The sequence below is a fragment of the Brienomyrus brachyistius genome, chromosome 20 (assembly GCF_023856365.1).
Source record: "Brienomyrus brachyistius isolate T26 chromosome 20, BBRACH_0.4, whole genome shotgun sequence".
In the NCBI taxonomy this organism is placed as follows: Eukaryota; Metazoa; Chordata; class Actinopteri; order Osteoglossiformes; family Mormyridae; genus Brienomyrus; species Brienomyrus brachyistius.
This window is the reverse complement of record NC_064552.1, coordinates 3,529,230-3,554,163: the sequence shown is the minus strand read 5'-3', so window position 1 is coordinate 3,554,163 and position 24,934 is coordinate 3,529,230. Positions and strand designations below refer to the sequence as shown.

The 24,934-nt window shown below is 48.3% G+C and overlaps 1 protein-coding gene across 2 annotated transcripts in view; it reads right to left on the bottom strand.

The window, feature by feature from the left end:
- Nucleotides 1-16,153: 16,153 nt before the first annotated feature.
- armh3 (armadillo like helical domain containing 3) overlaps nt 16,154-24,934 on the bottom strand; it is a 29,509-nt gene continuing 20,728 nt past the window's right edge. For both annotated transcript variants that reach the window (XM_048987745.1, XM_048987743.1), the window contains exons 24-26: nt 22,045-22,123; nt 17,501-17,617; nt 16,154-16,861 (exon numbers count right to left, since the gene is read on the bottom strand). In XM_048987745.1, the coding sequence (XP_048843702.1) occupies nt 16,769-16,861; nt 17,501-17,617; nt 22,045-22,123 (289 nt within the window). In that variant the 3' untranslated portion in view covers nt 16,154-16,768. The remainder of the gene's footprint in view (nt 16,862-17,500; nt 17,618-22,044; nt 22,124-24,934) is intronic.

Sequence of the window (24,934 nt, the reverse complement as noted above, 5' to 3'; positions counted from 1 at the left end):
CCCCCCAGTAGCCCTACCGGGGGGGGGGGGGGGGGGAGGGAGATAGGGGACATAGAAGGACACAGTCTTAGTCATATGGCTGATAGAGACAAAACATCAGACCACAGTCTACCCAAAAGGTGCACAGCACAGGTGTACACAAAAACTCCTCAGATGAGATGAAAATATGATTTAATCTAACGGTTTTGATGATTTGTTTATGCACAAGTACAAACATTTAATGTACAAAGTCGCAATTTGGATGCATAAGTCTTTTATAGGAACATTCATGAAAGCACACGGGCCAGCCGGAGTATCTATCAGCAAAACAAAATGGCAAATCACAGCCCAGCGTCGAGATAGATTAATGATACGGACGGCTAGTAGTGGTCGGCCAGTGAGAGGAAGGAGGGTGGGGGCTGTCGGTGATGGATGGAGCAGGGGGGGCCTAAGGGACGTTTGGAAAAAGTCGATAGGCCACGAGGCAGATGGATGTGGGGTGGAGCGCCCACCCCTTGGTCCCCAGGGAATACAATGTAGCAGAAATCGACCAGGGACTTGGGGGACCAATGACCAAATTGTCGCGGGTGATTAGTCCAATCCCAGGATGCTCAGCGGCCCCCAGAAGCCCATAACTTCTGACCGGAAGGCAGCCAATGTCACAAGGACATTCAGTCATATTCTGTTTTGTTTTTTTTTTCCACGATAATCACCTGCTTTGCTTTCAACTTGAAGTGTTTCACTTCAAAGTCATGCCGCGCTTTTGAATTTTTGTTTTGTTGTAGGTTGAATTTGAAATTCATATTTCTTTGTTTCCTACAGCCGAACACAGCAGCAGGAACACAAACCTGAAGGCAGCCCAACATGTTTGTCGTGTCGAATTTACAGCACGACTGGGTGGCAACAAACAGCATCCTTAGCTTCTCTGATTACGATTACATTCAGACCAGCTCCGGTCAGGATAGAGAACATGGAACATGAAACGTGTGACATGGCAGGATGGGTACTGCATGAATGAACCGGAACTCCATCAGAGTGCCTGTTTAACACTCAACCGGTTAAGGGTGCGATGCCTGCGATCAGAAGGTTGCCGGTTTGAGCCAGGCCTCGACACATCTGCGGACCCTTGAGCAAGGCCCTTAACCCGCAGCTCCCTGGGTGCTGCTGTTGATGTCTGCCCTTCACAGTTAGCTGGCTCTCACCTACAGGGAGCAAGTTGGGGGGTGGGGGGGGGGGCGAAAAGAGAATTTCCCCAATGGGATCAATAAAGTATCAATTATTATTATTAGGCCGTAAAGGCGTAACAGGATTGATAGCACAGTGCTGGGGCAGGTAAGTGAAATGATATTGAACGAAAAAGATCTCAGGCTGACACCCAAGCAGCTAACAGCTCAGAGCTGTGTGGGCTGCCCCCGGTATGGAGGCGAACGGTCCAGCCCCCATTGGGGCTTGATGGAGCGGATGCACCTACTAATGAAGCAGACGAGCACATCAGAGGGGCCAACGAGGGCTTTGATGTTGTTATTTTGGAGACCGACAGCTGCCTGGGTGAAGCCCCACTGGAAAAGTCACTTTGGATCCACCTGCCTCCCCAAGTGTAGTGACTGTCCTTGACCAATAGGGGGCCCCACTGAAACGTTGATTGGTGGTAAGCGTCGTTGTCAGGTTCATCTGCATTTTTGAAATTCTGCAATTACCCTTTCCCCCGTGGGGGCCAAACAACATACTTCGACAGTCCGTGTGATTTCAGCAACCCAAGATTCATTCGTCTTACCGAGTTGTGTCTGAGGCTACGTCTCTGTGCTCGAGTGCTTGTATGACAGACATTCTGTATGTCTGGAAGGGCATCTCAAGGCGTTCGTGCAGCCGGCTCAGGACGCTGTGATAGTCAGAGACAGCCCTGGCCACCCTCTCTGCTTGCCGACACACACAGGCTCCGGAGCTCCCCCTGCTGGTAGTGCCACTCCCCAACCAGGCACAGGGACCTTTCCTCTTAGTGAGTTTCTCACCATGACAGTCGCTCTAGTGTTGTGCTGTGCTGCATGACTGATGTCAGGAAATTATAAACAAACGAAGAAAAGCTTCGTTTCAGGAATGTTAAGAGACGCCATTGAAATGCTGCACAACCCAAATACTTTCGCTAGATAAGTAAACTCTGGGGTATATTTTGCAAAGCCCAGAATGCACTTGGGCGTGACAATGCTCTGTGGGGAACGTGGGGCATATTATTAAAACTACAATGCAATCCTCAGTTTACTTATAGTCACCACACCACTGCTGATGGCTTTGTTCACATGCGGACCAATAGACAGAGTAGGTAATTTCACCAAAAATAAATATTTGATGAGTTCTGATATCTGTAAATGAAATCTTACAAATAAACATCCAGTCAATGGCCTGTCGGACTGAGCCGCTTTATTCCGTTAATGTCTGAAAATGGGGTCATTTCAGGTCCAACTCCCTTCTGTGACTCATATTTTAGAGTATTACTCCCTTCTCCCCCAGGAATATTAGGGAGCCCATTTGTCCTACAACTATTTTTTAGCCACTTAGCCAAGGACAGTGGTCCGGGCTCGCTGGAACGAGGTCATCAGTTGAGGGAGATGTCCCCCGGGGCCTCGAGATGGGACATACTTGTCTGTATGTTCTCTATCAGTTGAACTACGAAACTACTAGAAATGATATCTGCTCTCCCCCAGCTCATCTAAGGCTCCTGGTCTAATGGCATCGGCTATCGGCAGCTACAAGATGAACGATACACAGACACAGCTTTTAAGACCCCCCTGACTACAGTCGAGGGCAGGTCAAAAGAAACCCCACTCTAAGTGGCGTCAATGAACTCAAAGTATCTCAAGGGGCTCGTGACAGCAAGAAACTTATTTACTCAACGGCCTAAACTGTAAACAGCTACAGAGGAAATATATTACAGCCCCTTTGTGTTGTTTCTGTTTTGGAAAGAATGCTTCAGATGCATTAGAAATGCATTAGAAATTTGCAGCGTAGATGTCTGCTGTGAAGGAGTGCCAGACTGCATATAACCCGTTATCTCCATCTGCCTGCTCCCATCAGCATCTTGACCTTGGTTGCTCTTCATTTCCATCTCTACTGAAGCACTGAGTTGTCACTTTAAGTCTCCCTTGCATTTTCCGCCCAGACAAAAAAGTTGCTTCAGGTCGTCAGGAGGAGCTCCCCTCCACATCTCCCCTCCACATCTCCTCTCCACATCTCCCCTCCACATCTCCTCTGGAATCGGCCTCCCAGACCATTTCGGTCACTCTGCTCCCCACGGTAAATAAGACTCCACCTGGCAGAGCCGACGCGAGAGGCAGGACCGGCGAGCAGCAGCATCTCATGGTCTGCCAGAGAGCAGCAGATGGTGTGGTGGGGAAAGGCTCAGAGCACTGACACCTGCAGATTCCCAGCTGAAGTCCTGGGAGGGACCCTGCTGCTGTACCCTTGATCAAAATGCTTGTTCTAGATGTTCTAGTAACATACCCAACTTTCTTAAGGGAAGAGTTCTAAATTATTTAGATTAATTGTATGACTACACTATAGATACCTTCATAACGCTTTATAATGGACAATATGATGATTGTAATGCTTTATGTACTTAAAGCAGAAAATAGTATTTATAGTATTAAATAGAGCTTAAATAGAGCTTCATAGACCATTCATAATGCATAATAAACATGGCTATAATGTGTTATGCCTTGCTATAAATACTTATAGTTGTGTGCATAATACTTTATGAATGCATTATAATGCATTAAGAAGGTATCTATAATGCATTATACATGGGCACTTTAAGTAAAGTGTTACCAAAAAGGACCATATAACAGCTGAATGGAATGGATTTGTAATGCAAATGCACACAAGCGAATGCTAATATCTCTATTGTTTGATGGTAACGTTACACGGCGATTCCCACACATGCCCTGTAACCAGCCCCTCTTCACAGTACGGCTCAGGTACGGCTCAGTTCCTGTACGTAAGTGGGAGAGCGCCCGCAATTTCCTTGCCCGTCATGCAGTCACTCTCCTGCCTTTCTCACGCCTCGCGCTCACGCCGGTCACTCTCCTGCCTTTCTCACGCCTCGCGCTCACGCCGGTCACTCTCCTGCCTTTCTCACGCCTCGCGCTCACGCTGGTCACTCTCCTGCCTTTCTCACACCTCGCGCTCACGCTGGTCACTCTCCTGCCTTTCTCACGCCTCGCACTCACGCTGGTCACTCTCCTGCCTTTCTCACGCCTCGCGCTCACGCCGGTCACTCTCCTGCCTTTCTCACACCTCGCGCTCACGCCGGTCACTCTCCTGCCTTTCTCACGCCTCGCGCTCACGCTGGTCACTCTCCTGCCTTTCTCACGCCTCGCGCTCACGCCGGTCACTCTCCTGCCTTTCTCACGCCTCGCGCTCACGCCGGTCACTCTCCTGCCTTTCTCACGCCTCGCGCTCACGCCGGTCACTCTCCTGCCTTTCTCACGCCTCGCGCTCACGCCGGTACTCAGGCCTGCACCCCCAGCGATATCAGTGTGTCCTCCTGCCCTGGCGCTTAAGCATTTCTGACAAACTTTCCACAGGCGTGCGTCGGTGAGACGGCATCCATTTAGAGCTGGCATTTTCGATCTGCGGCCGACACAATTACGAGGTAATAAAGCGCCTCTGGGCTCCTCATCGCTGGTCCCCATTGATACCGCAGAGCAAAGAATAGATTTGCTGGCATTCGGTGATCAAAGGGCAGAGTTTTTAGCCTGTTTGCTTTTGTTTGCACATTCTTGCCACGACACCGAAGCCTTGAAGATGTGACATTTAAAGTGTCCGTCTCCAGCTTCGTCTCGAACCTCCGGCACCGACTCCCGTCGAAGATCGCCTGTAATTAAGGCTGGATGTTGCCAAACTTGAAAAAATCCGGGGGAAGACCGAGATTTTATTAGATCTGACAAGCAGAGTTGCAGCCAAGGCGAGAGCCAAGACAGACTGTACAGCACGCTGCCTTCTGTGCGATTATTAATATTGTTTTACGGGAATCACGCATTGGCTCCCATGTGAACTCTCTATTTATTGGTTGACCGACTGCCACCGTCGGACCTACTAATGAAATGGCTGCCTGTAGCTCGGGTGGCCCACTAGGTGCCTAGTGGAATAATTGTAGCTCGGGTAGCCCACTAGGTGCCTGGTGAAATAACTGTAGCTCGGGTGGCCCATTAGGAGTCTGGTGGAATAATTGTAGCTCGGGTGGCCTACTAGGTGCCTAGTGGAATAATTGTAGCTCAGGTAGCCCACTAGGTGCCTGGTGAAATAACTGTAGCTCGGGTGGCCCATTAGGAGTCTGGTGGAATAATTGTAGCTCGGGTGGCCTACTAGGTGCCTGGTGAAATAACTGTAGCTCGGGTGGCCCATTAGGAGTCTGGTGGAATAATTGTAGCTCGGGTGGCCTACTAGGTGCCTGGTGAAATAACTGTAGCTCGGGTGGCCCATTAGGAGTCTGGTGGAATAATTGTAGCTCGGGTGGCCTACTAGGTGCCTGGTGAAATAACTGTAGCTCGGGTGGCCCACTAGGAGTCTGGTGGAATAATTGTAGCTCGGGTGGCCTACTAGGTGCCTGGTGGAATAATTGTAGCTCAGGTAGCCCACTAGGTGCCTGGTGAAATAACTGTAGCTCGGGTGGCCCACTAGGAGTCTGGTGGAATAACTGTAGCTTGGGTAGCCCACTAGGTGCCTGGTGGAATAATTGTAGCTCAGGTAGCCCACTAGGTGCCTGGTGAAATAACTGTAGCTCGGGTGGCCCACTAGGTGCCTGGTGAAATAACTGTAGCTCGGGTGGCCTACTAGGTGCCTGGTGGAATAATTGTAGCTCGGGTGGCCCACTAGGAGTCTGGTGGAATAACTGTAGCTCGGGTGGCCCACTAGGTGCCTGGTGGAATAATTGTAGCTCGGGTGGCCTACTAGGTGCCTAGTGGAAAAATAGTCTGGTTGGTGAAGAAAGGCCCTGTGCGTCTGGGTCCAGACAGCGCCTGCACACCTGCTGCCAGGCCGTGTCGATTCACCTGACAAGAAGGGAATGACTAATTGCATTCTCTCCCCCCACGTCTGCTGCCCCAATGTCAAATAAAGAGTCATGACACAAAGCTGCCCATTCATAAAGGATGCAGGGAAGTCAGAGAATAATGATGTGATTATGTAATAATAGTAAGTATCAAGTACAAAATCCACATGGGTGCAGGTGAAGGCTGAAGATCTTAATATATAAATTTGGACTCATTTTATATAGTCCGTATGTTCGGGAAGGTGACGGCACACGGCTGTCAGCGGAGCCGCAAACACGCGTGTAATTACCCCCACAGCCCCGCGGACAGGCGGGGGCACAGTCGGCTCTCCGCCATAACGCCACCATCGTGAACCCTAGGTCATCCCATTTACCGTTGATTTCACAAACGATTTCCTGTGATCCCCGGAAGGTCCCATTGTTAAGCCGGTCACATTCCGCTGCCAGTGTGTGTGGGGGGAACATTATGGCAGTGACACTGCGATTTATGGGATTACAGTGGGATTCTGCGTCTATCAGGCCAGTGTATACCACAGATTCATCCACCTTGAAAACTAGACTGCTGGGAAAAAAAGACAGAAGTCATCTATGCATCTATCTGGAGTGACCATGTCAGTGTTACATTCAATGTGTTTAGCAGATATTTTTATCCGAAGCAATGAACGCTTTTGAGAAAGTGGAGTCAGTCGGTCCTTGAACAATTAGGAGTTAAGAGCCTCCTGGACCCAACAATGAAATCACTCTGCTGACCCTGCGATTTGGACCGATGACCAAGCTGGGGGGTTCAAGGCTGTAATTCGTCGCATGCGAGGCATGCAGTCAGGCCGTGAGTGAAACGTACACTGTGTGCAGGGTTATTAGGCAAATGTGCTTCTTGCTTGTATCGGCTCACCCATCTTAATATGTCCAGTCCAGATTAATCTCTAATTAATCTGGAATCTAATCTAAAATTAGAGCATGCTCAGTATATTTCCTGTTCGGAGTAAAACCAGAAACCATAGATGCTTCTTTGTGTAAAATTATTAAGCACATTATTATTACTATTAAAATGGGCCAAAAAGAACCTTACAGAGTGAAAAAAGAAAATAGTAAAGTTCCTGTCCGAGGGATGTAAAACAATCTAAACTGTCAAACCTTTAAAACATGCTCACCGTACAATCAAGTGTTTCGTGGACAACGGCCAAAGAAGATGGAAGAAGCATGTAGAGAGAAGAAGAGACAAATGAACTGGCAAAGATATGTGTCAAATTAAAGGCGAGATTTCCAGAAACTCAATCAGACTCAGAATCAAATGCCACCACTTTTAAAAGCTGCAATGTGAACGGAATTTCCGGAAGTACCAGGTGCAGTTTGCTGCTCGGCATTGCTAAGGTCACCATGGCGGAAACATGACCTCCACTCAATAAGGCATGCGAGATAAAGCATTAAGGATAGGCATAGACATGTCTCAAGGCTGATTTTACACGGGTTTTATGGATAGATCAGATGCGAGTGACTCTAATGGAGCAGATGGACGGGCCAGTGGATGGACACCTTCTTCAAGCCCCTTCAAGGTGATGGAGGACTGATGGTGTAGGCTGCAGTTATCAGTGATGCACTTCTTGGATCTTTATATCTTGTAGATGGTGTCAAGGGACAGTGCCCCCTCCCATGATATTCATGCGGGACAGCGCCCCCTCCAATGATATTCATGCGGGACAGCGCCCCCTCCAATGATATTCATGCGGGACAGTGCCCCCTCCCATGATATTCATGCAGGACAGGCCCCCTCCTATGATATTCATGCAGGACTGGCCCCCTCCCATGCATCAAAGTATTATATAGATTGGCTAAGAAGGGCTTGAAAGGTGATTGAATTATGACCAGTGTCCCTTCATTGCCTGACGTGACCCCCACTGAGAGCTACTGGGCCGTACTGAAGTAAGAGATTTAGAGTCCGTGAGCAGTGCCCTTCTCAGGGCGTCTGGGAAGGCAGATCCAGCCGCATCTGGAAGGATGGCATCGAAGATAAAGCTTGCCTGGTTCAATGGACAAGCTCATGATGGTCACTGAGAAGGAAGGCAGCTGTGCAGGACATGCAGCTTGGTACAGTGGGCTGTGAAGTACAGCCAACACGTCATTATTGAGTAAATATACTGGAGTAACTAAGCTTGTATTTTTATTATTATTTCTGTTGCTGGTGAAGACAGAAAAATCCACTTACTTTCTGACTGCCTAACAATTGTGTGCACTGATAATGTTGGTTTGTGACAGACTGATGTAACACTTTCTCTTGAAAGAAAGTTACTTGGACCAAACTTCTGAGATTACTTTCCTCCCAAGTTTTGCTAAATACTGTTTCCAGGAATAGAAACTGCCTAACAACTCCGCACACAGTGTAAGGTGGTCAGCTCCGCCATATAAACAGTGACAGCAGAAAGACACTTCAAGTAGAGACACAGTCCTGAATAGACATAAAAATTATGAAACTTATACTGAAAAATAGTTAAACTGAAAGCAAAATAAAAAATTAAAGCGAAAGTTAGGGTAAAAATGCCTGAGATGTGCAATTCAGATAACAGGTAGAGCACCCTAACACGCAGACTAAGCAGCTTACATTAAAGGACGGGTGACAGTTCAAGCGTGCCACCTGGGATTTGAACCCATGACCTTTGCATTGCTGTGTTGTGTTTGCTCACGCTCCTCCCGAACTCCGCAGCTTCGGGCGTGAGAGAGCATTAACGGCTCACGAAAGAGCACTAATTGATCCCAAGAGCGCACTAATTGATCATGTCAGTCGTGGCAGATGGGCAGAGATGAGAACCACACATATCCCGGGGCCACCCGACAGAACAGCCCCAGAGACTGAGGAATAAGCTTTACTGACAAGAATCTTCCGGAAATGTCACACGTGGCCCACTGTTAGAATCTGCCATAAAATTCGCTTGACAGCATTCTCTCCTTTCAATTACCCCCCAGTTTTCTCCAATGGGTCAGAATGTGATGAGAAATCAGTCTGGCACCGGAGGGGGTACAATACCTACTTACGTTTGTCTCACATGTTTCTCACAAACAAACAAACAAACAAAAACACATTGGCTGATACAGCGCTGGTGGGGAAAAGCTGGGTCTCCTTTCTGCTAACACAACAAAACGTGCTGTCATTTCCAGCCAAAACTTGGAAAACTGGTGTTTTTCCACACAGACCAGGCAGCTGACATATGAATAGCGGACATCTGCTGCATCCCGAAGCAGCAGGGGAATCTTATACATTTTGGCTGACGAAAGCTTTCCGCTCTGATTCCTGATCGGATTAAAACATTAAAATTCAACCCCTGAGCCCGACTTTTTAATCTTTTCTTCCCTAAGAATAAAAAAAAAAAAAAAAGCAGAGAGAGAGAGAAGGGGGACTTGATATAGATGCTCGAGAATGTGAGGCTTTAGCCGGCAGGAATGTAGTGGCTCAGCCTCCTGAAGTTACGAGGAGATATGGACGTGACAAACGTGACGGTATTCTCTCCTCTGGAAGGGCAGCCCCGCTCACAGTGTCCTACAGTGACACACAGTGCCGGAAAACGAGGACTCCATAAAGGTGGGAAGGATTAGGAAATCCCCGAGCGGCACGCACCCCCCACAGACAGGTACCTCGTCTGGCAGCTCCAGCACAGTGCTGTCACTCCCACACCGCACCAGCGGACTCCCCGGCTGCGATGAACTCATCGCCATCCGCCGCCAGCTGTCTACACCCTCCCCATACGCCGCTTACAGCAGGGGCTCGATCCAGCACACGGACGGCTAAGAGCGCTCGGAAGCACCAGACACCGTGATGCATCTCCAGTGGCCTAATAAAAATTACAGCTGACCGTACCTAGCCTTAGGCAGAGCACAGATTCCAGTGTCGGTTAGAATATTTTTGAGGAACAAGTTGTTCTAGTTGTCTTTTGCTAACCCCTGACCGTAGCGTATACAATATGTCGGTCTAAAAGCATCACTTATAAATCCTGCGCTGAAAGTCATAGGTCACAGGTCCACTATCAGATACACTGGGTGCCCATATCTGTAAGACTGCGGGTTTGAATCTCATGGTCGGCATAATAAGCATATCACCAAGGACGTTAAACCCAACTCCTCCAGGGGGCGCTGGCTGACTCGGACCCCAAGCCTTTCTCACTTGTGCTTTGATTTGGACAAGAGCCTCTGCTAGTGAATGAACTCCACAGCTATGTCTCTCACTGCCTTCTCATGTTTAGTGGCCCATTAGCTGCGGAGATGACACAAGACACTAGGAGGAGACAATGCTGTTACCGTCGCATTTCACCGGCAGGCCCCGCGGCTCTGCGGCGCATTAGTGGTTGTGCCTCAGTTAGTGTGATCCCTCAGACAAAGCACTCGCGTCCCGCCGCAATCAGCAGTGAGTCGGGGGCTGCTGCGAGGAGCGACAGCAGGAGCAATTCTGGGATATTTTTTAAGGTGGCGGGGGGCGGGGGTATATAAGAATTGCCGTAATTCATACAAAACACCACCATTTGCCAATGATATGTTTCGGATTTGTGAATGACAGGGGAGGGGACATGTCGAGAGCCAATCAGCTTCCAGGTTGGGTGAGTGCCCCCATGCTGAGAATATCCATCTTGTAATTTGGATTCAGTTCCATAGGATTTAATTCAATTAGCTCCTGCATGACATGACTGCTTCCCAGAATTCCTTAATGCTACACTTTCATGCAAAGCAGCACCGGGATCCCGAACGGGAGATTTACTCTGCAGCGCCCCCGTGCCGTTGCTGATATCAGCGTGCTTTACTGTGGCCTGCTATCTGGGGATAACCCTCACCTAACCATCAGCGTGCTTTACTGTGGCCTGCTATCTGGGGATAACCCTCACCTAACCATCAGCGTGCTTTACTGTGGCCTGCTATCTGGGGCTAACCCTCACCTAACCATCAGCGTGCTTTACTGTGGCCTGCTATCTGGGGATAACCCTAATCTAACCATCAGCGTGCTTTACTGTGGCCTGTTATCTGGGGATAACCCTCACCTAACCATCAGCGTGCTTTACTGTGGCCTGCTATCTGGGGCTAACCCTCACCTAACCATCAGCGTGCTTTACTGTGGCCTGCTATCTGGGGCTAACCCTCACCTAACTGCTTTTCCCAGACTTTCCAAATAAGCCCATGAACGCCCTGGTCACGGATCAGAGCATCGGAAAATGAGAGAAGCCCGAGGCCACGGGCTTGAGGGGGGCCTCCCAAAAGCTCCAGCCAGAGTTTCTTTCCACAGCGCCTCACGGCCTGTTCCTGGAACAGCGGATGGTCCCGCTAACTGGAGATCGCTTACCATAATTAGCACAGTTAGCCTGAGGAGATATTATACAATGACAAGACTGCAGTGCTCTACAGGCGATACCGAGAGAGGAGGATCCTGGAAGGCATTCGGGTCAGAAGTGCAAAGCCGGTCTCTCGGCCATGTCCTCAGCATGGAATGCTCCATCGCTCGGGTTACAGGCCTCCCCACACCAACCAGAGAAGCCAGCCTGCACTTCCTTCAACACAGCTGCAGTCCTCAGCTCCCTTCGGCTCCCTCACCGAGCAGCGGTCTTCATGAGCGACTCCACACACAAGGTGTGGATTCCCTCGATTCCACCAGAGCCCTGCAGGTACCCAGTGTTTCACAGTGTTGCTGCCCCCCCCCAGTTCTTAGCCAATCAAGAACACCGAATACCTGGTGACCGTGTGCTAGAAGCTGGGAGGGTTTGGAAGGGGGGGGGTCGTCTGGGGGGGCCCCCGCGGATCGGATTAAGAAACGCCAGTCTGACACACCTGCCGGAACTCCAGCTAACACGTCTTCACGGGGTCTTCTGAAATGCTAGTAAAAGGGGGCAGGTTTTAGTGCACATTTCAGTCAGACAGGGCACAATCAAAGCGACCACATCCACGCCTGGAATTTCCGGGTACCGGTGCTTTGAAAATCAACCCATCGTAACAAAACCCCACATGCAACAAACAGCTGATAGGTGGACGGCTACCAGCCGACAAGCTTTCTGTCAAAGTTCAGGTAGAAGGTAGAAATGGACGGCGCCTCGCTGTTCGGCAGGCAGGAGATTTTCCAAAAGGCATTTTAACCAAAGTTAAAGAAGCTGATCTTGGTGGAACAGTTGGGGGTCCGGCTCCTCGATGGTCTGACCAAGGAGAAAAAAAAAAATCCAATTATCCTCAACCAAACAGACTCAGGCTTTTCGCCATCAGTGTCAATTTTCTTCTGTGCTATTTATGAACCGTCGTCCCCCAGGTATTGATTCAGAAAGGCTCTCCTTTTATCTAGCCACTCTCTCAGGATTCTCTCCTCCACCTTTGCTCCTTACAGAACATTATGGAAGCTAAGGACTGACCCTTTGCTACGGTACGCTCGAACAGCCCGTTAGCGTTAACAAGCGCACCCCACGGGGGGGCGGATTACACATTCCTTGTTAGTGTCAGGCGCCCTTAATAAAGAAGGGACCACCTTGTGGATTGATGCAGGCATGTTTATGCTGGCTTGGGAGCCCATGATGACACGGGGTGTAACACTGATGAGCGTGCTGTATGATTTCCCACAATGCTCTGCTTTTTTTATTATAATTACCATAGCATTTCCCTTGGCTCATCTGAGGGGGAGAAAGGCTCTAAGAGGCTTGTTTTGCTAGTCACCCCCTTATTTACACTTAAAACATATTTTAAAAATTCTCAGCTTTTGTTTAGTGGGGGGTACTGGCTGGCTCTGTTCACACTTAAAGTCCATAAACCGTGATACTGTAGGTATTCGATAATCATTCCAGAAGAGGCCAGCGCTCAGCTTGGCGCACGGTTCAGGTGTACGGGCCGGTGCCTGGCTGCCGTGGTGCAGAGACGCGTGGTGCGTGTGTTCGCGCGAGTCGGGAAGAGGCGTCGAGCAGACTGAAGCAGAGTCGCTGGGGATCGGAAAGCTGACAAAGAGACCCAATCCGAAGGCAAACGGGTGCCTGTGGCACTCTGCTCGTTGCATAACCAAACACATTTAGCTACCAGCACAAACTTGGGAATTTGCAAATCAGCTCATCTCCCGATTTATTTTTAAGAGACTACTTGCGTTACGTAAGGCCACCCCGCTCCTGCAACATCATAAAGCAGACCAGACATTTTATCTGTAAAGCAAAACACACAAAATACGCTGAACGAATGGGGCGGATCTCCGTATGAGCCTGGCGCACTGAGAGGCCCGCATCACTGTCCCCAAAATGGCTCCTGGTAGCCGTCTCCTGCTTTTGGGCCTGCCTTCTGATGAGGCCTTCTGACGCGTCAAATTAGCGGCCAATCATATCCGCTAAGGCACCTTGGAAGTAAGTTCACTCTTGATAGGGGAAGGTGGCAGAGAAAGACAGACTACAGTCATTTGCAGTTTGTTTTACCAAATGAATGGTGCCTCGTCTGCATCCCGTCTTCCTCCTGGCGAGGTGAGTATCACATTTCTCTCTCCCCCCCTCTCTGTGAGATATAAAGCTGGAGGGTTTCCACGGCCCTCGCCCCACGCAGGTCGCCTGCCTCCTGACATCACACCCAGGATTATTCTTTCGCAGGTTATTAGACTTGCACTGTGCAGCATTTCCTGTTCTCCTGCACTCAAATACCTGGATGTTTGCTAAAGCTATTCGGGTGAGCAAAACTTGTCAAGGTTACCCTCCTGGCAGAGGGGGGTGGAAGTTTAACCCGGTCACGCCTTCGGTTTCTCAGCTATGCCACTGATTCTGAATCTCGTTCACACGCACTCCATGACCAGCTTGCCATTTTCCATCCATCCATCCATCGCTACTATTTTCCAGTTAAGGGTGATGGTCTAACCAGAATGGCATGATGAAGATCATTAACAATAATGATAACAATAATGTTCGGTTCCCAGTGTGTGGCCATAGCAGGAAGGACCATGAATCAAGTGAAAAGAGGATAATTACTTTCATAATGAGCTGTAGGGAGGTGATTGGGAGAAAGGGTGATACAGAGGGAAAAGGAGAGAGGAGTGATACAGAGGGAGAAGTGAGTGACCGAGAATGGGGGTGTGACACAGAGAGAGGGGAGAAAGAGTGATACAGAGGGAGAGGGATAAAGAAGGTGTGATAGGGAGGGGAAGTGATGGAGGGAGAGAGGGAAGAGCAAAACAGAAGGAGAGGGAAGAGGGAATGATAGGGTGAGGGGGAGTGATACAGAGAGTGATATAGATGGATGGGGATACATAAGGACAAGGAGTAAAGAAAGGAGGAGGAGAAGGTAAAAGAATGATAAAAGAAAGAGTAATAGAAGGATGTAGGGGGAGAAAATGAAAGGGATATGAATGGGGAGAGAAAGAGGGTGAAAGAGAGAGACAGAGAGAAGGGAAAAGAGGGAGAAGGAAAGAGGCTGAGGGGGCAGAAAATGGGAACATTGTGACAAACAAGTGGCAGATGGGACCATTAGAAAATGATCTCTGGGGGCATTTCATTCGATTACAGGAGAGCCATGCCCCGCACACGACAGCCTCTGGAGGGCAGCATGATGTCATGCCGACGGGACCCAGCCGGCCAGTGGCCGCCTTGCCAAGGCGCTACACACACACACACACACACACACACACACACACCAGCCTATCTGCAGCGACGTGACGCCATGCCAACAGCCATCCAGCGGTCCCCTCGCCTAGGCCCCTCCCTCCTACTTATCTGACATGACCCCACACACCATCCTGCTGTCTTTGGTTGTTTACAGTAGAGGCTGCTGTTACTGTGGCAACGCAGGCATCCATTGGGCTCACAGCCCCTGTCTGTACCTACCCTGTCCCCGGCTACTAAGTCCCATTGCCACTATTACTCCAACCATTCAGGTCCCCGAACCCTTTAGGGGGGGTGTGTGTGCTGGAACACGGGATAGGGAGGAGGGATGGGATGCCAATCACACACACACACACACACACACACACACACACACACACACACACACACACTGTCTCTCTATGGGAAATTCAAAGGCACCAGTTTAGCTGCCCACATGTTTTTGGACTATGGGACTGCACTATCTTGGTTATTATTATTATTATGAATGAAATGGCTCCCCTTAGCTGCTATCACTAAATGATAATCACACTGCTTGGGCACACGACCACAGCCCCTTGTCCACTCAGTCACCTGCAGGCTAATTGGCCCCCGCCACGTCCGGGTGACTTCCTCAAGAGGCCCCCCAAGCCGGCCGCAATCCACCGGCACATTCTGCCTCGGCTTAGCCGCCCGAAATCTACCTTTAATTGTTCAGTCTAATTTTACACCAACCTTTCTCGCAGACCCGTTTCCATGGAAACCGCACCCTAGCTTTAAATGTAGATTTAACTGCAGATCTGCGATGTAATGAGGGGCGTCAGATTCCCGCCAGCTTACACACGCTCACGGTGTGGTTCTCCTGTGCAAGGGGGGCACATGAAGTCTTAGTGAAAATGACGGCCGTTCAATTTTAACTGGGCACACGTTGGAACTGCAATCAAAGGACAAACTAAATATGGATTACGGTAGCGGTGACCATCCTCCCACCCCCGAAGGCCTCAGAGGAGCAAAAAACAGACTAAATAAACGCGACTGATGACAACTGCTCCAGACAGGGTGGTATCTAGAACACGTTGATCGCAAATAGAGCCACAAGGCAGTAGATTGGTGAGAGAGGGGATAATTTTTAGAGACCTCCGTTCCTCACAGAGAAAAACCTCCTGAGAAAACACAAGTGGGGATAAGGGTTCCTTCATGACCCCATCGCTAGAACTGCGCACAGCTCACTGACTCAACACCGCAGTCCAGAACCCAAGCGCCAGAAAGAGGCACTGAAGCACCTCAGACAAATTCCTAGCCAGATCTGGAACAGTCCGCACTGCGGATTATTTTAATCCAGGCCGCATTAGGGATGTAAATGAGTACTTGCTCCAACATCTGTGAGAACCACATTCAGGTCTGACGTGGTACAGGACCGCGGTTCTGCTCTTCAATCCTCAGACTCCATGGAAGTTAAAAAACCACCAATGATACAGCAACTTCCTGTGAGACAGTGCAGCACTGGAGAGCACAGTGGGGGCCATGAGAAGGTGATACGAATGTCAGGCTAAGTGACCACACTGAAGGAGATGGTCATAAATCACCCTGTTAGAAATTACGTTTAATCAAAACCAATTTTAAATCAAAAACAAGGGAAAGAAAGTTTTCTGAAGGAGAAAAAAGGAAAAGAAAATAAAACGATGAAGAGATTCACACAACAGTAAAAGGGGACTCTGTGTCGGTTTCCCCTGGGGTGCCATCGCAGTGGGGGTGGGCGACAGTGCCCAGTGGGGGTGGGCGACAGTGCCCAGTGGGGGTGGGCGACAGTGCCCAGCGGGGACACGCGATTCTGACAGTTCAGCTGCCTACCTGCCACCATTTTTAAGATGAAGCCCATAGGAGGTATTAAACAAGAAATCTTCATCACCAACTTCTTGATTAATCAGAGATTAACATAATACTGATAATAACAACAGCCATAATAATAATCTATGATAAACCTACTAAGACTGAAGAGTCAGTACAGTGTTCAGTAGTGTTCAGTCACCAGCAGTCCACAGCTGAACACTGCCCAGCACGGGCCGCGTGTCACTCTCCTCCATCTTCGGAGACATACGGTGGTCGGACAGGTTGGTTTCTGGGGGGGGATGGGTCCATCCAGGATAGGATAGCTGGGGGTGGGGGGGTTCTGACAAGGGCAAGCCAGTCATCATGTTTAAGCTATGGAGGAGAATTCCTTCAGGAGGATGTCCTGACTCAGGGCGCTGAGAGACACGTTCCTGCGCACATTCAGGCTGATGGATCGTACCTGTGGAGCAAGATGTGGGCATTAGGTGCGCAGGTGGCCCGTGCAGAATGCGTCTTATCAGACAACGTCAGCAGCCGATGGCGAACCTCTCAGCGCGAATGGCTTGGAGGAGAGCAGTAATCAATAGGGCCCGAAAGGCAGAGCTAGTCTAATAAAGGTCAACCTTTATCATCATCATCATCATCATCATCACAACCACTACTAAGCTTGCATGGCAGGTGCTTCCGTTTAATCTTTGATCTACTGGTTGGTCCTCGATGGTAGATTGAGTTATTAAACCATGTCTGGTTGTCTGACATCCCTCCCCACCATCAAGACCCATCTCTTCCATGAATTCCTAGTCACCTCCTCCATGGCTGTATCTTGGTAATGTGTCATTTGCCTCACTTGTAGGCCACTTTGAACAAAAGCGTCTGCTACTTATGTCAAACGTAACGTAAATGGACGTTTTGTCTGGCAACACTGATTGTCTTGCACTGACTTATCCAGTGCGGCACTGCTGTTCATCCTATTCCCCCATGCACCCATCCCCTACCCTGCGCCTGTGACATAGGAACTTTACAGCGTTCTTCCAAATACGTGCAACAATAAGGCCTGAAGCCTGAACCTGGAGCCAATCCACTTGCAGAGTTTCCCTACCAGATCTTTGAAGAAGGCCACTTCCTTCGGCTGCTCCGAGTAGCGCTCGAACTGGTCAAGGCCGTCCTGCAGTTTCAGTGTCAGAGTGTCATAGTTGGAGCGTACAACTTCCAGGACCTGGGGGAGGAGCCAATTCAATTAAGGAGCTGTCACTGGGGACACATGGTCAACATGCTTAAATTGATTTTAATTCTAAATGTGCTCTGGCTAAAAATGTACTGTATGTGTTGTGATCTATTCTTCTTAATGAAAACAAATGCTGTACACAACAGGTCTTGACAGCTAGGTAAGAGAATAAACACAGTCTATCCACAACCCTCTTCACCGTCCATAAGCTATTATTTTCCACTATTAGGAGAACTTGGCTGCCTACACAGGTCTATATAGGTCCCGACAGGAGTGTTATAACAGAACAGTTAGACTGGAATAAATGATAAAAATGGACCTGTTTATCGTAAGGGTGTGGATTGCAAGCTCAAAAACAGCAACAAATCAAATAAACCGTCAGAGATCATAGGCAGAGATTTTTGATAAATGAAACCAAGAAAACTGACAAAAATCCTGACGCTTTGTCCTCCAGGGTGTTTGGACCATTTTAGACCATTAAGCCTCCACTGTAGATGTTGTTCACCAGGTGATTAAAGACCAGTTTGCATTTCTGCCCCATCTCTTGCATTCCCCATCTCCATCAAATGCATGGAACAACTGCACATACTTGTCAGACATGCATCCTCTCAAAGTTTGCACCGGTAGTGACGGCCTTGCTGCTCAGGTACTGAGAAGACCGTGGGAACCCACTGTGGAACATGCTGGACCGATGTTCTCTGAAGGCAGACTTCATGGCGTCACTCACAGTACCTCACATTCTCTCTCATCAGACACTTTTGGAGGAAAGTCTCTAGACCGATTAGACCTCCAAAATTAAATCGCCCAAGGTCTCTCGACCAAGACAATACAACTATAGTTTCAAATATAACATTATCTTAACCATCATCTTATTCTCCCTAATCTCATTTTAAGGCTGGCTGCTCCACTGGAACGACTTCGCTATCTCCATCTCAGATGCTCCACATCTGTGCAAGAGCTCCTAAACTCATCAGCGTGGATCCACAGCTTTGACATATCAGGTCATCAAACCCTTCCGCTCGACCTGCAAAGCACAGGCACCAACGGCACAGTCCTGTCAGACAAAGCGTCCATAGAATTCTGTATGTGGACCATAATTTTCCTACTAATTGCTAATCATTCCGAACCCGAGTATGGCTGATCTCCGCTGAGTTGCAACATTTGTCATCAGATGATCAAAATTTGACCTCATTTATGGATAGTGAAATGGATACATATTGACCCCGATGTAGTTATTCAGTAAACACTGCCGACCTCCAGTAAAATCTGCACCATACAGCATAGAGCTCATACACCGTCATCCTACCAGGCTCGCCCGAGCCTCCTTAGTGTGCTCAGGGTCATTGCTTATGGCGATGGAGACTTGGGAGTCTTGCCATGGGTTGCCCCTTGCCAACTGCACACTCGATACATGGCCTAGCACAATGCAATTACAACACCACAGACGATCTACAGTGATCCAAAACTGGAGAACTTCATTCCTCGAAGCAGCAGGTAATTAAACAGGTACTATTCCTTGACTTTGAAATGCTACGCAACCCACACACATATTCAGATGAATAAGAGAGGAAACTCATGCCTCGTTCCCATCAGACGAGTGACATTTGGTGTATGCCCCCCGCCCCCGGGGATAAAATGAAAGAGCTGAGAGCGATCAAATTCATTACACATCCCATAAAACAAGGGGAGACAGCGGAACTCAACTGGCTCTCCAATCCCTCGGAAACAGGACGTCTCCCGTTTACGGATGAAGGACTGCCTTTCCTGACATCATGCGTCAGACCTCCCTCCCCGTCAAGCGAGAAACACAGTCTTTTTCTGAAGATGAAGCTCTGGCTTTTGAGTCGCCCCCGAACTGTCTTACCTGGCTCTTAAATTTTATGTCACAAAGACCAGCGCCGAAAATAGGGCAGATGACAGCGGTACAATCATTCCCGTCCTTCTCTGATGAAGGGAGAGGGAACACCGGGTAACATGGCCCTCAATCTGCTGTATCCTACACCCGGTAAATGGCTGCGTTTGCTCCCTGCGTTATCACTTTGTTTTGCGAGACCCCCGCTGTTCACACCCACTCACTCACCCTCACCATATTATTCTACGCTCGCCGTCTGAGAGCCCGTACAAAAATCCACAAACGGCCCCGTTAATTAAACCGATTTAACCGCCTCCCCCCGTCTCCCAGCTAATTAAAGAGAGACAGAAAAGCCGCACACGCCACAGCCCACAATAACGAGATACGGGCCACCTGTTTTCATTAGGTAAGCGGAGTATTTATCACACTTGAGCGTCTTGAGTGGCATGCAGATTGGGGCAATTCTAGGATTTTTGTGAAGGCGGGGGACAAAAGAGGAGCCATAATTCATATAGAGGGACCAGCCTTATTATTAGCCAATGGTATGTTTTGAGTAGGTGAGTGACATGGGAGTGGGTATTCCGGGGTCCAATTAGCTTTCAGTGTGGGCCAGAGCCCCATTGGCCCCGCCCCTGTATGTGCCGCCAGTGTAGATGGGTCTTCACCATAATATAGGTCTGTGGCAGCTCATTGGATACAATGAGAGAGCAGAATAATAGAGAACGTAGGTCCACAACACGGTTCTGAAGAGGCCCCGAGGGAAGCGTGCAACAGGAGCAAATTGAGTGATTTTTTTTTTATACATTCTTCATATTTTCAAGGTGATAATGTCCGCTTTGGTGTTTGCTCCGTCTCTCTTGTTTGGCGATGTTGCACTCTTGAAATATTCATGGCAGTCTTTTGCAAAGACAAGAGGGAAGAAGGCTTTTTGAAAGGAAAAAAAAGGAGAGAGAGAGAGAGAGAGAGAACAAAGCTCCTTCGCCTCCTGTTTCCAGGAGTGAAATCCCGTCACTTGCCATCCTGCAGACCAAACATGAATGTTCTTTGAGGGTCTACACACCCCCTTCTTCCTCCTTTGTGCAACAGATCAGAAAGTGGACTGATTTCCTGTTGACGTTTGGGTTTGGAGGATTTGCTGAGTCTTTCTCTGTGACATCTGTGTCAGACGGCATCAAATTCCACATGGAGGAGGAGGAGGAGGAGAAATTTTGCAATTCAGTAAAGAGGGAAGTTGGCTGGTAGATAGGACAGGGGAAAAGAAGCAAACAAAACAGGAAGCGAGACAAACAGAAAGCGAGACAAACAGAAAGCGAGACAAACAGAAAGCGAGACAAACAGGAAGCGAGACAAACAGGAAGCGAGACAAACAGGAAGCGAGACAAACAGGAAGCGAGACAAACAGGAAGCGAGACAAACAGGAAGCGAGACAAACAGGAAGCGAGACAAACAGGAAGCGAGACAAACAGGAAGCGAGACAAACAGGAAGCGAGACAAACAGGAAGAGAGACAAACAGGAAGCGAGGTAGCCCCTTTCAAAGAAATTCTAAGGAACCTCAAGAAAACGAAAAAATAAAGGCATATCATTTGTATCTTATTTTCGATTCGCCAGTGTTGAATCTTGCAGATCGCTCATAATTATTGATCAGCTTCTTTGCCCATTAAATATAGTTCAATTAAGCAAAACTCTACTAGGTTAGAACTAACTCACAGTGGTGTGAAGCATGTTCCATTCTGACCAAAGCGTAGCCATTAGTCATTCATTATAGGAACACAAAACCCACTCCTCCCCTCCTACCCCACTTTCCCCTACTTCGATTCCCTAAGGTCAGTCTGGCTGAGTGACCTGAAAGCCGCCAGGCAGGAACACTTTGGAAAGGGCGCTAGCCTGTGCTCTGCCGTAGCACGGTGCCCCACACCGGGAGCAAAGTCTCCAAATCAGGGCAGCTGAACATGTGAAAGGACAGGATCCCCTCGCTGTGACAGCTCCGGAAATGTACCGGGCTCACGCAAAGACGGACCTTTGCGACATATAGCTGGGGAGAAGGGGTCACAGTCAGGGTGGTGCTGGTGGGGGGGGGGGGTTCCGACAGCGGATTCCGCATATTTCAGGCACTCGCACTCATTAAAAGTGGGCTGGCGAGGGCCATAATTAAGAGGAGCTCCGGAAAGTCACATAATTACAAGGAGGAAGAAAAAATTACTTTTTATTTTTTATAAAAAGGGAAGACACCATCGACCTTTAAGCTGCATTTTATATGAGTATTTCAAAAACTTTTTGTTTTAATAACGCTGAAAAGACCACACAAAGGCCACTATATGCAAAATCACTGCATATTATCCCCGAATAAGTATAAAAGTAATATGTCACTAATATCTTTTTGGAGTATGAATCGCAGTCAAAGTTCATTCAGCATACTGACCTCAACGTGAAGTTTTAATTCTGTATTTAGGGTGTATTTATATGGTGTCACCCCTAAAGAATCCGATGGTCTCAGTGTGTAACAGGAGGTGTTGCTTGGCAGGAATACGAAAGTTATCCAGACCCAAAGTTTACGGAAACGCTCACCTGGTCCTCAGACAGCTGGGAGATGTGGTTCACGGCAGCGTACGACTCAATCTTTGGGTTGAAATGGTTAATGATGGCCCTGGAACAGGAATCGAAATGTAAGCTTACTTTCCACCAGCCCAGAAATCCCCCCCTTCCTGAATAATCATCTGGTTTTCCCCCCCGATTGCTTTAGGTTTTACAGCTTACTCACCTCCCTAAAAAAAATTCACTTGAATCAGAATTCTTTATTGTCATTGAACGATTGTACAGAAAAACGAAAAACTGCTTGGCTCACTACTGATGTTAGCGTCAGCGAACACATTTGAAATCAGTTCCCATCAGTAACAGACTCCCATTCAAACACAGACTCAGTTCCAATCATTCAGAGCAGAGTGCTGACGCATCCCAGAGTAATTAACAGACGGAAGAGAACTGACCCAAACCATCCAGCAAAGTGCAATTTCACTCCCAGCGAATCAGTTGGGCTATTTTAATATGATTAATAATAACTCACTTCCTGTCTGTCACCAAGCCGACGAACGGACTTTCAATTACATTTTTCATCTGCAGTGTTCTTGTATTTTTAAGCCTGCTGTGGGGGCTCCGCCCACATATCCCAGGATGCCTTGCTTCAGTCTGCCCATAGCGAAACTGCCATGAATGCGCTGTTTGTGATTATGGTTTTGGTAATAGATGTAAACAATCTGAAGCAAGGGATGAAGCAAACAAATTCAAATAATCTATAAATTAGATAAAATACGGTGACGTTAATTCAGCTTTACGGAAGACCGCATGAAACGGACACTGTTAAAAACAGCTTTAGTGTATCCTTAAAAGACATGAAACAAGGGCATCAGCTAATCAGCACCACCTAAGACACGTCTGGGGTCTGGATTGCAGATGGAGAGCTGGACATGTTCTTCATGCCTGCGAGTTCCGCTGTGGCCAAACGGATCTGGGGAATTCGCGGGGTGCTAAATCGCTATAGGTCCTGCAAAAATGTCACCAGGGTCAGCAAGGTGCTTCCTGGGCCTACGGAACGCACGAAATCGCATCACACGCTGCATATTCAGCAAGCTGAAGCACGCGAAGCGAGACAGAGAGGGACCCTGCGCTGCGTTAACGGCCGTGTCCTGCCGTCACAGGAATACCTCACCCCGGAATGAGTTATCTTGCTTAGACTACTTGCAGAGACAACTTTTAAAAAAGAGAATGTACATTTTCATTCAGTTTACCTCAGAATTTGAACCGAAACTTTTTCTGCCATTTCCGCAAAGACAAGTATGAGAAGAGGTATGCCAGCTTTTTGCATATCCCAGCATGCATTGCTTCTTATGACTGACACACACATATAGAAGTGAGAGCAAAGCTTATGGTCCAATCACAGGGGCAGCCATTCTGCATTGTTTGGGCCCAATGGGATTCGAACCGGTGATCATCCAATCACAGGCACAGAGGCCTAACCCACTGAGCAAAAGTCTTTGAAAGGGTTATTACGGTAACAGAAGTTGCAGTTGGCTGGCAAGCATGCACCAGTGCTTGAGTGGGATCAAAGCCCGACAGAAGTGGGGCCTTCGCTACCCCAGGCTGCTGTCTGAACACGCTTGCCAAGTAGAAAACCGTGCCTGAAGTGGGCGTCCAGGCACGGTGGGGGACACCGTTATAAGTGACGGTCTGAGATGCCAGCTGATAACTAAGGGAGGGAGCGTAGTGGTGCAGTTAGCTGGGTATTCAGGGCAGCTGAAACTTCCCGGTGATCATTACGGAGTGTGTTCTCGAGCGGGGCAGCCCCGAGACACAGTCACACGTCTCCTACGCTCCCGCAGCCCAAAAACTAGCAGCACGGGAGAACTGGCAGCTCTAAATTAACCGTGGCGTGCGAGGCCACGTATGCGTGTGCGTGTGCGCCCCCCTGTGACAGACAGGCACCCCCACCTGCATATCACACCCCTGCCTCATGCTTAACGCGATTCAGAGGCAGGATCACTTAACGCAGTACCGCTCTCCCACATGTAGGGAGAGCACTGCAACGGCAAATCTAATGAATAAGCATTTTTACGATCATTTCGTTTTATTACTTCAAGCCATTATAATCTCCCGGCCAAAAAGGCATAATTACCGAAGTAATAAACAGAGTAACATGGTACATTTTATGTACAGATTACCCTTGCGGACCAACGCTGGCATTTAATATACAGTGTGTCTGTTTTAGTGGGTTTCTGTCAGTGGAACAGCTGATTGGCTGGCAGATGCCAGAACATATGCAAATTACGAGTGACATAATAAAAACAACAAAAAAATGTACATTTTAAACTAAAAATTACTTCTGTTCTCCAAACAGTTACTGGTATCCAGTTAGATGGCTAGATGAACACCGCTTCAGGTCCCAAACCTCTCCTCAGGGGCACCTTAGCCATTCTGTGTATGTGTTAAATGTAATTTCTGGCTTAATTAAACTAAATTAGTATGTAAGACAGAGATATTGATCACCCATATGAGGTACTAGTGTTCAAGTGAAAAAATACATGTCTGTATTTCCCCCCATAGGAAACCTGCACACTGTCACCCCCCCCAAAGGAATCGTCATTCATCTCTTTTGCCCCAATGCCATTCCTCTGTCTACACACATGTGTTTTATTGCAAATTTCATCCCCTAATTAATAACCAGACAGTTTATTCTAATGAGATAATAAATTTGCAATTTATCAGTCCCGGCACCATAGCTACTGTGAAATGTGTGATTGACTACAGAAGGAATCTGCAAATAGCATTAACTAAAAAATAAAAATACATTAAAATACCCTGTGAAACCCCCCCCCCCCTTCCCGGCTGCTTTTTTCAGTTTCATCTGTAGAACCATATTTTATTTTATACGTTAAACACTCATTGTTATACTTTTGTCTTTGTA